General features: G+C 46.3%; 1 protein-coding gene across 1 annotated transcript in view; it reads right to left on the bottom strand.

The window, feature by feature from the left end:
- LOC123024762 (TCDD inducible poly(ADP-ribose) polymerase) overlaps positions 1 to 12,240 on the bottom strand; it is a 28,052-nt gene extending 15,812 nt beyond the window's left edge. Inside the window, exons 1-2 of the mRNA XM_044432897.1 lie at positions 11,804 to 12,240; positions 8,158 to 9,149 (exon numbers count right to left, since the gene is read on the bottom strand). Coding sequence (XP_044288832.1) covers positions 8,158 to 9,068 — 911 coding nt within the window. The 5' untranslated portion in view covers positions 9,069 to 9,149; positions 11,804 to 12,240. The remainder of the gene's footprint in view (positions 1 to 8,157; positions 9,150 to 11,803) is intronic.
- Positions 12,241 to 12,854: the final 614 nt, after the last annotated feature.

Here is a 12,854-nt window from a genome sequence, read left to right as displayed (position 1 = left end):
GTTGCGATGGGTCGGGCACGACTTCGTGACTAACAACAACAACAAAGTCATAAATATTCAAAGATCTAAAGAATTAAATTACTGTCTTACAGACACAGTATTTCCATCATTCAAACTCAAATTTACATAGGTGTTCACACATCTATAGTATACAAAGTACATGTAAAGCATTAATTGAAATCACTTACAGAGCAGAAATGGAGTTGTCTCCTTCTGCTAGCTGTTCTTGTCCAAATTTAAAGTCAAACTCACCTTTATACAGGTTTTGCTACACATGCCTGTTTGAGCTTCACAAAGGTCACTGTACACAGCAGACTGCATGTTTTGTGGAGCCCAAAAATCTGATGCAAAGAACAGCCTCCTTCATGTTCACGCTCGGGGCAGAAGTCAAGAGCCCAATGCAGGTTTCCAAATATGAGAAAGCAAAGATGGAGGAAACAGTTTGTTCAATTCACAAGGTGAACCTAGCTTCTCATCTTCAAACCAACCTGAGAACTGAAATTCAGGAACCCTTCAAAATGTCTACTTATCCAAACTTTCCAGTGGAGCTTGCCAAATCAAAAAATGTGCACAAGGATTTGTATGTTAGGCAAAAGTGCATATACATATTCATATTACTGAAAATATTCCATGTTTATTAAATTAAGAAAATTGCTTGCAAAAAGGTATGCAAAACATATATAGAAATGTGCATAAAATGAGTTCATGTTACTCACAAATTACTTTTCCAATATCTGGGATGATCCTTTTTTAAGATTAAAATATGATAAACCAACAATGACCAATTTCTCTAGTTGAGAGACCAAAAAGCACAGCCAATGCCAAGTCCCAGGCTGGCTTTTCCAGCAGTCTAAAGGTAGGTCAGCTCCATCCCATGTGGTCCATTCTGGCTATCCCACCTTCTTTCTTTTTAAAGTGTCCCAACTTTGTACAACTTATGTCGCACCCTTGATCTCTTAAAAATTACAAGATACAGGTAGAAAGGTACAGGCTAATGTTAAATGACTCAAGCTTTGCCAATCTCTGCCATATTTTCCCTTCCTAATTAGGCAAAGCTGTTCAATAACCAGGTATTGAGACCTCGTTACGGGAAAAAGGAAAGGGAAATTTATAAGAACCAAGGCCTATATTAAAACAGAAAACCAAGGATCCAAACACATGCGGAATGCCCCTTCTACTAGGTACCCAGAGCCTGTCTCAACAATGGGATGCCAGTGGCATGACATGACAGATTTATGAAGTGAGAACACGAAACTACTCCAACTGTACCGAGTGGGAGAGAAGGGCCAGTTTTAAACAGCAAACTGTTTGCATGGAGTGAGAAGCTTGGAACATGCTCATCTCTCTTCACTCTGCAGCTCAGTGCTCGGGCAGTTTTCTCTCCAGCTAAGCTGCACTACCTGAAGTGGCTCTGGCTGGGTGAGGAACACTTGTGAGGCTCAGTGCAGGGGGCAGTAAACCCCTGACCCCTGCAACCCTTCTTGCTTTGCACCACACAGACCACCCCTGCTATGCATTTGGGGGAGATGCCTATCTGTAAACACAGAGCTGCTGCCAGCCCATTTTGTTTCACTCTCAGATTAAGAATACCACACTTAATATCTCTTAGATTAAGAATACCACAACAACACTGACACTTAAAAACAAAGAAGAGACTATAGTAAATTGTGTATCAAGACTTCTTAGAAAAACTGTTTATAAAGGGTTAAGCCAGATTGCTGGGTATACCTATACAGTCTTTTCCTGTAAACATGGCACACTTTTATTACTAGCACACAAAGAACAGGCTGACCTAGACCTGAAGCCAGGTGACAGCTGCTTCCCAAATCTTATCTGCATAGTAACCGGAGTAAATAGGAGACTGTTGACAATTCTTCTATCACTCACCCCTCCTTCAGCTTCTATGTGCCTTTCAACTTGCCTAAAATTATACAGAATCTAATGCAGAGAAAAGTCAATTGCTTTGTTCCAATGTAAATGCAGACAGGGAACCAGAGAATTTACACAAACTCATAACACCAGAGATTAGCAATCTTTAGATCCTTGCTTTCGCAAGTCGTTCCCTACCCCTCCTCACAAAAGCGCACAGCTGAATGCATTCTAAGAAGCATCCCAGGAGTCACAAGGCTGAAGTCAAATTCATCTACTCTGATTCGTAATAGGTTATCTTCCTCACTGCAACAACTGTACAGACCACTAGTTCTAGCTGTTAAAGCAGAGCCAAACTCTGCACCCTGGCAGAATGCTGGAACTAGGATAACGTTAGACTTACGCAAAAAAAAACCTCCCCTATACCTAAAACAACACTTTTAAAAATACAAAAGGCTTCCTTCCCCCACATCAGAAATTTATTTATTTATTTAAACCATTTCTATGCCGCCCCATTCGCAATAAGCCTCAGGGCGGCTTACAACATAAACAAACAATTATATAATTAGACTTAAAAAACCGGAAACATCTCAGCACGAATGTAAAAACCCAATAAATACAATCAATAAATTAACAATTAAAATAACTTTTAAATAAAAAGGTCTTAGCCTGGCGACGAAAAACAAATAGTGACGGCGCCAGGCGGACCTCTCTGGGGAAAGCACTCCATAGGTGGGGTGCCACCGCAGAGAAGGCCCTCCTCCGGGTGCTCACCCTCCTAATATCATTCATGGAGGGTTCCCGGAGAAGGGCCTCTGCTGCCGATCTCAAGGGGCAGGAGGGCATATATGGACACAAGCACTCCTTTAGATAACCAGGTCCCAAGCCGTTGAGGGCTTTATAGGTGATAACCAACACCATGACTTGGGCCTGGACTTCAATGGGAAGCCAGTGAAGCTGACGGAGAACTGGGGTTATATGAGAACAACGCCCAGTCCCCTCAGCAACCTGGCAGCTATATTTTACAACCAATTGAAGTATCCGGACCTTCTTCAAGGGTAGCCCAACGCAGAGCGCATTACAGAAGTATAATCGGGAAGTTACCAGTGCATGTGTCACTGTTGCCAGGCAATCATTCTCCAGGTAGGGATGCAGCTGATGGATCAGCCAAAGCTGAAGGAAAGCGCTCCTCGCCACCACCATCACCTGAGCTTCTAAAGACAGCTCAGGGTCGAGGAGCACTCCCAAGCTGTGAACCTTGTCCCTAAGAGGGAGTGCAACCCCATTCAGAACAAGGTCCAGGTCCCCCACCCCGAAGCCCGAACCACCTACCAACAGGACCTCCATCTTGTCTGGATTGAGCTTCAGTTTATTGGCCCTCATCCAGCCTATTACCTTGGCCAGGCACTGGTTCAGTACAGCCTGGATTGGTTGAAAAAGAGAGGTAGAGCTGGGTATCATCAGCGTACTGATGATTCTGCAGCCCACACCTCCTAATGACCTCTCCCAGCAGTTTCATGTAGATGTTGAATAGCAAGGGGGACAAAATGGACCCCTGTGGTACTCCATGGCATAGCTGACATGGTGCAGAGCCATAGTCCCCCAGCACCACCTTCTGGAATCAGCCATTGAGATAGGAGCGGAACCACTGCAAAGCAGTGCCTCCGACCCCCAATCCCGCTAGCCTATCCAGAAGGATACCATGGTCGATGGTATCGAAAGCCAAAGAGAGGCCCAGGAGAACCAACAGGGATGCACCCCCCTTGTCTCTCTCCCTGCACAGGTCATCATACAGGGCGACCAAGGCAGATTCAGTACCATACCCAGGTCTGAAGCCAGACTGAAATGGGTCCAGATCCAGAAATGCTTGGGTCCAGAAATGCTTAGTATTTCCTACTAAACTGTACTAGAAGCAAGGAAAAGACAGCATCAGTGTCAGTCACAGCAGCCAGACTCTAAACATATTGTGCAGCAGATGCAAACAAAAATAAAAATGAAGTTCCATTATTCACAAGAATGTTTTCCGAAGAAGCCATCAGGACACCTGCTGCTAAAATAGCAAACTCACTGTCTCAACAGGAGTGGTTTTATGCACCTTTGTATGTTGCCAGGAATGTAATTACTACATTCAGTTTTGAAAAGCTGATTAGCACAAAACCTTTGGACTTCCTGTTCCAATACAACAGGGAAGAATGATTTACATGGCACTGGGCCTATATATGCAATAGAATGAGGTGCAAGAATCGCAAAATGATAGAACGGATTATACTGCTCCAGACTTCAGATGAACATTGTTGATACTGTGGTTTCAGATGAAATGCAAAGTGAGCAACTTAACACTGATGGTGTCACTGAGAATTAACCCAGAATTTTGCAACCTAAGCTCTCAAGATAGGCTAAAGGCATTTGGCATTTGAAAAACAACATTAACTAACTAGTATTCCAAGGGTTGTACATAACACTTGACATTTTGAAATCCACCAAATGTGCATGCTTGTTTTACTCAAATGTAAACCCCACTGTGTGTAAAGGTGACTTCCAGGTAAGTGGGTAAAGGACTGATGCCTGAAGGTCCTCTATCTTGCATAGGTATGTGACTCTGAGCTACACAAATTGTGAAAGGACATCGAAATGTATTATATTGCTTGGGTAGCAGCCAAACAGCAGCAATTGAAGGCATCTTTATCCAAACGTATTAAGATAGTAGAGGACACATTTGTAAAGAAACAGTAGCTGCTATAACGACACTGCAGAAATAAGGGGATGATGAACAAGAGTGCACAGGCATCAACCATGTACAAAGGAGCAGCTCCAGGTATTGAGGCACGGGCAAGAGCACCTCAGTGCGCCTCATCCCTTTGTGGTCCTCTTCTTCTGGCCCCAACCCGCATAACTGCCCATATGGTGCAGTGGTTAGAGTAATGAGACTGAAACTTGGGAGACATGGGTTCTAGTCCCTGCCTGGATATGCGGCTCACTGTGCAACTTTGGGGTGGTCAGTGACCCTCAACTGAAATAAAATTAATAGGCTCATTGGCATGTTATTGTGAGACTAAAATGGCAGACGGGCAAGACAGTGCAAGCACCTTGATACGATGAAAAATGGTGGATGACCATCTAAAGAGAGAATGTGTGCAAGGCATGCATAGGGTGCTGTACTATCCACTATCCCTCACTTCTGCTACTGCCAGAATCCATTGAAGGGATGGCCGACCAGGCAATGACAGTGAAGAAGAGGAGCAGAACAATCTGGAAGCTTCACATATCAGCAGCACGCCCACAGATTTATTGTGGACCTTGGCAGTTGCCCAGCAGTACCTACTCACAGCACCATTCCTGGATGGACACATGCCTCTGACTCTACTCACACAAACAGAACTTGTCATCCAGAAAGAGGAAGGTGGTCTTGTATTTAATAGATACGTGTGGGGGGAAGCCCACCTAAACGTGAATGCACACACACTTTAGAATATGCAGGGAAGAAGAGTTATGGAAATATGAGGTCTTTGTAGGCCGCATAGTTCTTAAGTGCCTGCTTGAGCCAATGGCTTAGGACTATGAACTTGTTAGAGGCACTGAACAATGAAGATATTATGGACGTGGGGAGAGCAGCGATGGGTCACTGTGCCATGCAAGCTGCATTCAATGCAAAAGAAGAAACAAACAACTACCCCCTGCTGGCTACCACCCAGGCTGGCTTCAGCTTGTCCCTCCTTGGATCCTCAGGAGAGCTGAGCCCAATGTTTCCTTGCTGCATGCAAGCAAGCTTTAGAAGGCGGCCCCTAAAACTAGGCAGACCAAAAGGGATTAATAGTTTTAGCCAAACAGAAGTGGTAACCATGTGAACTGGGAGGCTCGCAAATAAGCTCAAGCAGCTCACAGCGGACACCACTATCTGCATGGAGTTGCCAGGATACGCAGCACCATCTGGGACGATAGGGCAAAGTCAGGTTGCAATGACAAGACGACAGCATAAGAGACTTGCATGGACTCCCAAAGTTTAGAGTTCCAGAACATTGCAAGCCAGGAAGAAGCCAAACTGTGATACATTAAGTACATGCAAAGAGTTATTAAGGGGGCTGGTTTTTTAAGTAAGGTTTGTGAAGAAGGCTACCCCAAAAGGCACTACAATAAAATTATTTGAAAGCTGAAGTAATGAGCATGCAGGGAAATGCAGTCACTCACTGCTCCTCAACCCCAATGATCCGTGAGTTAAACAACCCACACATAGTACATTTTGGAAGGTTGGGGTTGATGGCACATAACACCCCCCCCCCTCAGATTCAAGCTACCTCCAATAGAAGGTCATCTTATTTCTCCTTAAATCTGGACAGAGAAATTCCATAAAGCTCCAGACAACTGTTCAGCCACCCAGCTGTTCCAACTATCAGATATACCTCCTCGCTCCTGTCTTCAGAAGCATCACTGCACCATATTAAACCCCAGTGTTTGCTCCTCCCTCAACAGCAAAAGTACTGTAGGATTTCCTTTGCTACTCTTTTTACACTGGAGTCCAGAATCCAAGCAGTGCCTGTATGACCAGCCCAACTGCACAAGCAACTAAAGCAAATGCTCATGGCAACATCTGAAGGATCGCCTTCTCCCATGAGTACCTATCTGTACCCTGAGGTCATCTTTGGGGGTCCTTCTCGGGAGCCACTTCCAAAGGAGGAGATCTTTTTGACTGTGGCACCCCACTTTTTAAATGAGCTCTTGAAAGAGGTGTCTCTGGGGGATACTTTGTATTCTTTTTGGCACAAGGTGAAGACCTTTTTATTTCCAACATATGAACAGCTTAACTTTAAATTTGTGTTTATATATTTCATTTCATCCTATACTGCTGCTATGATTCTAGGATGAATTGCTATTACGATTATAGTCTTGTTCTTTTATATTAATGTGCGGGTTTCTAACTTTCGTTTAATGTTAACTTTTGTTAACCCCCCCCCCCCCCCGAGAGCCTCAGCTATTGGGCAGTATAAAAATGAAATAAATCAATCGTTTTTAAAAGTGCCTATGAGACAGTGCGCAATCCCAGTGGTATGTCCCAGGATCCTTGTGACATCATTTAGCAAAGCTTCCATCATGCAGCACAGCTGTTTTATATGGCAAGATGCCCTGGGCTAGGGCTGAACATCTGTGGAACCCATCCCTTCCCCAACTCTGCACCTTATCTTCTACCAATCAAAACAATAGGTGTCTTGTTTATGGGGCAGTTCCTCTGAAGCAGTGCAAGCGCATAGGTCAAGCCCAGCAAACTGTGGGTTCTGCACACCAGCCCAGGAGCACGAACAGGTGCAATAATCAAACAATAAGGCAATGCCATCTTAACAGGGCAACTGCAGCAGCAAAAGAGCAGAGATGTATTTGCAAAGATGAAGCTCAGTTATTAAAACATTTGCTTAGCTTCAAGGGGTTTCTCTTGGCATCCTTTGGAGACTGGCTAGAAAGAGACATTCCATATCGCTTTCAGCTGTGCGAGAAATAGACAACTGGTGAGTTGACATTTTCTCCCATTCTATGAGACAACTGGCACAAACGGGAAGAATCTGAACAATGTTTATATTCTGCTTCCAAAATGCTACCAAACTAACCAGTCTCAAATGGTGGGATGTCTGCTCCCAGTGAGTCTTAAACACATGCCTTTTGGGTTGGTGATTTGGTTGTTGATACAAGCCTTGAGCATATTACAGATGTTATGGGACAGCCTCCAGAGTTTGGTAAAAAAAAAAAAAACAACCCCTGCTTGAAGCCCCTCAAAACCCCACTGTATTTGCATGGAATTGTGGAGAGCAGAGCAAACAACTTAACTAGAAAGAATACATACTATATATCCCTTGGAATCAACTGATTATTGTATGGGCTTCTTGGTTAAATACGCACATGCACCTCCTAACCCCCAACTCTTATCAAACTACAGTTTGGCTGATTTGACGGGGGCACTGTTTCTAAACAGGCTATCAGGACCAATCAACTGGGACAAATAGAAAAACTTGAATCATTTTATCAATCAGCACCATCTTGTTACTGCCACCCTCAGTTACTTAAGAGACTTTTAAAGGCAGGATATTTTGGTGTGTTTGCTTATTTGCTTTAAAAGAAAAGGATGTAAAGACCTCACCTGAAAAGTTACCAAGTGAAGACAGAAATTCAGTAGATTAAAAACTCTAGCTAGAAGAGAGGATACAAGGATACCTGTGCTTTTAAGATGGTGCTTTCAAAATTCAAAGATTTCTCTGCACACATTCTCAAGCCCACCTGAAGTACGGTAATGTGGTTATGACTTACCGATATCTTATTTTGACTTTGTCATTGTCCGGATTGCAGTAGAGTCTTTCCAGATGCTCCTGAGAGTCGGTGGTCACACTCTGCCATATCTGGGTAGCCGTCCTCCTGACCTGCCAGTGATATGGCAGGACTGTGTGATGCTTAGGGCAGTCGCTGCCAAATATACACATGCCTTGTAGGAAATCCACACAGATGTCAACCCTGTCCTTCTGGTGGGTGTGATATTGCAGCTGGTTCAAGAGTTCAAACACAAGGTCAAGGGAAGCTTCCTCACTTTTGTTCTGGAAAAGCCCTGCTCCAAACTTATCGCTTGGGTTCCCGTTACACCGGACCAGGCAGCTATTATTGTCTGGGAGCACCCCAGGTGGGTAACCTTCAAGTATCTTCCCAGGGCACAAAGGAAAGGCAGCAGCATCACCAGAGGCAGCATGCAAGGAGCGGTCCTGGAATGGCTCATTAGCTGGAGAGGTAGCGGAGGGGAAGCTCTGCTCCCCGGGCTGGGCTCCCTGCTCAGGAGGACCCTCGGATATTTGCCCCTGAGCTCCTGGAGCTCCTGGCATCAGAACTGGCACACTGTTATTCGGTGGTGGGCACGGAGACGCAATCCCCAAGTTCTTTTTTGCAACAGGCTCACAGAGGTTACCATGGTCAGAGTTCTGCCCCCTGGGCACAAAGATGGCATCCAAGGTGCCTGCACCAAGCAGACTGGTGAAGATGGGATGCAAAGCCCTGAGTGCTTCTGTATCCAGCCTTTTCTGCATCTGCTGTTTTTTCTTAAAGCAAGGCTTGACTGGTGGTATCTTTTCAGGGATCCTCAGAGGAGGAGGGAAGACCTCTGAAGGGGCCGAGTGCTGCATTTCCTGGCAGTGAGCCTGCGGAACAGCACATGGAGGTTCCAGCTCAGTCTCCATCTTTCGTGGAGTCTTCTGTTTCCCTCAGTCTCACCCCCTTCTGAGACACTTCCAACTTCCCAGTACTGTGCAAGAGCCAACCTAAGGCAAAAGCAAGGGACAGTTAATCTCTTTCATTGCAAGGGTTGACACAAAACAACCCCCCCCCCCAAGACAGCAACTGACACTCCACTCCACCATCTTTACTGTGACTGGGGCAACCCCTGCATACACAAAAACTTGAAAGCAGCTGAAAATGCAAGACTTAATCCCCCAAACAAACATATTCACCCTTCTCCTCCTCCACCAAAAGGCCTGGGCCTGCCTTTCTCCAGCTCCTCCTCTATTTACACAGGACCCTGGCTTCTTTTATATGCATGTGCTGTGTTGTCCTCTCTTCTCCATTCTCCCAGAGGCTCATGGAGATAGGAAACACATCATGGCAAAAGAAAACACATGCCAACTGACTCCCCCCACCCCGGACCCACCGAGATGCAGAGTGTCTGTATACAAAGACATGTCCCCAGAGTCAGGCTGATCCCCAGCCTCACAAGTTATCACATTCAGGACGAATGACTAAGAGCATGTGAGAATGTGAAACTGTTTGAAAAGGCTCTCCCTCAGATGGATTCGTTTCTCAAAGAGATGTTGTTTCTGTCACTCACGCGCACCAGAACTGCCTTGTCACTCCCTCCGCCAAGCGCCAAGCCCTTTTCAGTAGTTTCACATTCCCACATGCTGTCACTCATTTGGTCTGAATCACAGATCAAGAACTCAGCCTCTTCTGATTGCATGGCACCAGAGGGTAAGCTCGCCTGCCACCCACCGGGCTACGTAGCTACTGCAGCCTTCAAAAGTTTGCAGTGGGGAACTGTGAAATGTGCTGGGGCTGGCCAAGAATTCTTCCACAATCCTGGCTTGGGAAAAGACAATCACTCAGTTAGAAAGAACTTCAGTATTTACACTGAATGGGCAGACACATAAGTGAAGGTGGAGGGAGGCAAGAAGGTTATTCAAACAAGTTTCTCCGGCTTTGTCCTTAAGTGGTCACCTGGTAGCTAGAGGACTCAATAAAGGAGTGGAAGCAGACAAAGCATTAACTGTTAAAAGGGGGGTAGAACTCCCCATTTTTTTCTTTGCCAGCCCCCATCAAGAGGCTAGCAACGTTTGCGGGCTCATTTAAAAGGCCAGTTTTAGAAACACTTTATGGCATTTAAAGCTTTGCTCCTCCAACACATTAGAAACAATCCAAAGACACAATGCTATTAATTAGGACTACATATTCCCAGGAGCTTTGATGGGCAGATCTGGATCTTCACTTTTCACCCAAACCAAGTCTTTGCCTAGACTCAGATATATAACAACATGTCTGAAATTGCCTTATCTGTAATATCAGGGTAAAGATTACACATGCTTTATGTTTTCTTCACAACACTAGCCTTTATTGCTTGACATCCTGCCAGCTTTTTTTCCTTTTCTAGTCACAAGGAGTTCAATCACCATAAGGAAAGAAATAATGATACGGAAAATACAAGAACGTTCAAGTGAGCTACACCCAAGTTAACTATGAAGTTCTATCCTAGAGCAAACAGTCTGAGTCTTGAGGGGCTGCCAGCTAAATTGCCTCCCCATGCAAATCCCAAAGAGTCTAGCAGCTTGGGTGGCAATGCAAGATCACTTTGATGCAAGGAAGTTCCCAGCAATAAGTAGGGGGAGACCTAGGAACACTGCCACCAGCTCCTTAAACACACACACAAGAGGGAGAGGGAGAGAATGAGAATTAAGCATGGACCTGGGGAGAGCCCTCCTACAACAGAGGGAAGAGGCATACCACATTGCAAGAGAATCTATTATTTTTTGGCAACGGAAGCTCAGAATCATTAAACAATTAGCTACCCCCCCCTTTGCTCCGCAACATACATCAGAGAAGCCTAAGAGCGGTAGAAATGAAAATAATTCGTATTTTTCCATTCTTTTGGAGTGCCATAGAAGACTGGTGAAGTTTCTAATCCAGATTTTAGCAGGCACGAAGGCAGAAAAAACAGTGATTCTTCTAGAATATAAAAGAAAATAGAATAGCGCGAGAGCTACGAACTAAGCCACGATCGGGCGATTAAGCTTCATAACCTACACTCCAATTTTACATGGCTCCAAATTTCATTCACTCCTGAACTAGAGCACTTCACTCGTACAAGGCTGGGACTCAGTAACTTCCCTCTTCCAACAGGCAGCTGCGAAGTCCTTCTGGGGAGGTCAGAGGAAACCCACACTGGACTGGGAGTTTGCAACACACATTCTATCTTGGGAGTCAAGTCTTACAGAGCTCAAATGGGACTCGACTTCCTAGTAAAAGCATTTGAGACTGCAGTCCTTGGAAAGCTCTACCACCAAAGTAATAAATTTCAAAAAGGGCTCTCTGGTCGAGTACACAGGATCGGGTGGTTAAATGCATATATACACACAAACGGTCACCGAGGGAAGGTCGTTCCACCGGGGCTCAGCTCTCCTTCGCAGCCCCGGATCTGTTGCTTTGCAGGCTATTCCTGGCATCTTTACGCAGAAGTAAACCCCACACGTTCCAAGGGCGTTTGCTTCCGAGCAAGAGCGCACACAAAACTCGCAGAAGAGCCTTAGCAAGGAAGGACTTTTTCAAGCCACAAAGAGACTCCCCACCCCTTCTCCCGCTTAAAAGGGATGTTATATTTCTAAAGAAATAAAAAAGAAAGGATTCGAGCTAAAGCCTCGAGGAAAGTTACCCGAGTCTGCTGCTGCAAGGAAGGAGGACGCTCGACTTTCCCGCTGCGCGGCGACCAGCACCAGCAGCTAAAACAATGCGAAGCCAGCCCGAAGAAGGGGGGCGGAGGGGTGTCCTTTTCTTCGGGGCGCGCTCGACAGATGGGAAAAAAGCCTGGAGGAGGAGGAGGAAGAAGAGTAAGCGACGGCGTCGAGAGCAAAAGCAGCCTTGTCTCCCTGTTCTCTCAGCGCGATCTTTGTAAAGGACGGCGCCGCCGCTTAGGCTGGGCCAGCAGCCTTGCTTGTTTTCCGCCTCCCCGTGCGTGACAAAGCACCCATTCCGGCCAGCGGAGGGAGAGAGCGGGAGAGCGCCGGCGGAGGAGGCGGCGGCAGCGGCAGCAATTCCAGGCCAGCCCCGCTCGGCACTCTCCTCCTCCGAGCCTCGCGACGCCGATAGCTGCTTCTCACATGTTCCGCCGGAGCCGTTTAAATACCGCTTCCTGAAAAGCCCTCGGCCAGGCAGCTGCACGATTCGGGGGAGGAGCTCTGCAAAGCACCGACAGGGCTCCGCTTCTTCCCCCCGTGCTGCTCCCAGTCCGGAGCGACATTCCAGAGCAGGCTCCGCCTCTGCTTCCCGCCTCGCCGCTCCCGCCTGAGCGGGGCGGGAGCAGAGGAGGAGACTGTGTGCTGCTCAGCTGGAATTATTCGCATGGCTCGGATGCTGGATTCTCCACGCGGCTTGGGGTGGAGAGGAAACAGCATCCGGACACGCACGCAGGAGGGTGCGTGCAAGAATTGCTAGTTTGCAAAGGGTCACTTTGCACCTTGGAGAGGCAGGAAAAGAGAGTAAAGTCTTTGCACGTAAAAAGACTCTTTTACCCATATATCGGAGTTCCGCACCCTGGTGCTGTTCAGCTATGTTAGACTACACCTCCCAGCATCCTTCAGCCAGCACGCATACGAAAGGTTGGGAAAGGATGATGTACACGAAACCCCAGTCTCCCCCATCCAAAAATCTTACCCCCTATTTTTCCTTCCAGTGTAAGAAGAAGACCCTTAAGCAGGCAGGAAATA

This window comes from Varanus komodoensis, unplaced genomic scaffold (assembly GCF_004798865.1).
Source record: "Varanus komodoensis strain SLA01 unplaced genomic scaffold, ASM479886v1 scaffold25, whole genome shotgun sequence".
NCBI classification, from domain to species: Eukaryota; Metazoa; Chordata; class Lepidosauria; order Squamata; family Varanidae; genus Varanus; species Varanus komodoensis.
The sequence above is the reverse complement of the archived record's forward strand: the minus strand, read 5'-3'. Positions and strand labels throughout refer to the sequence as shown.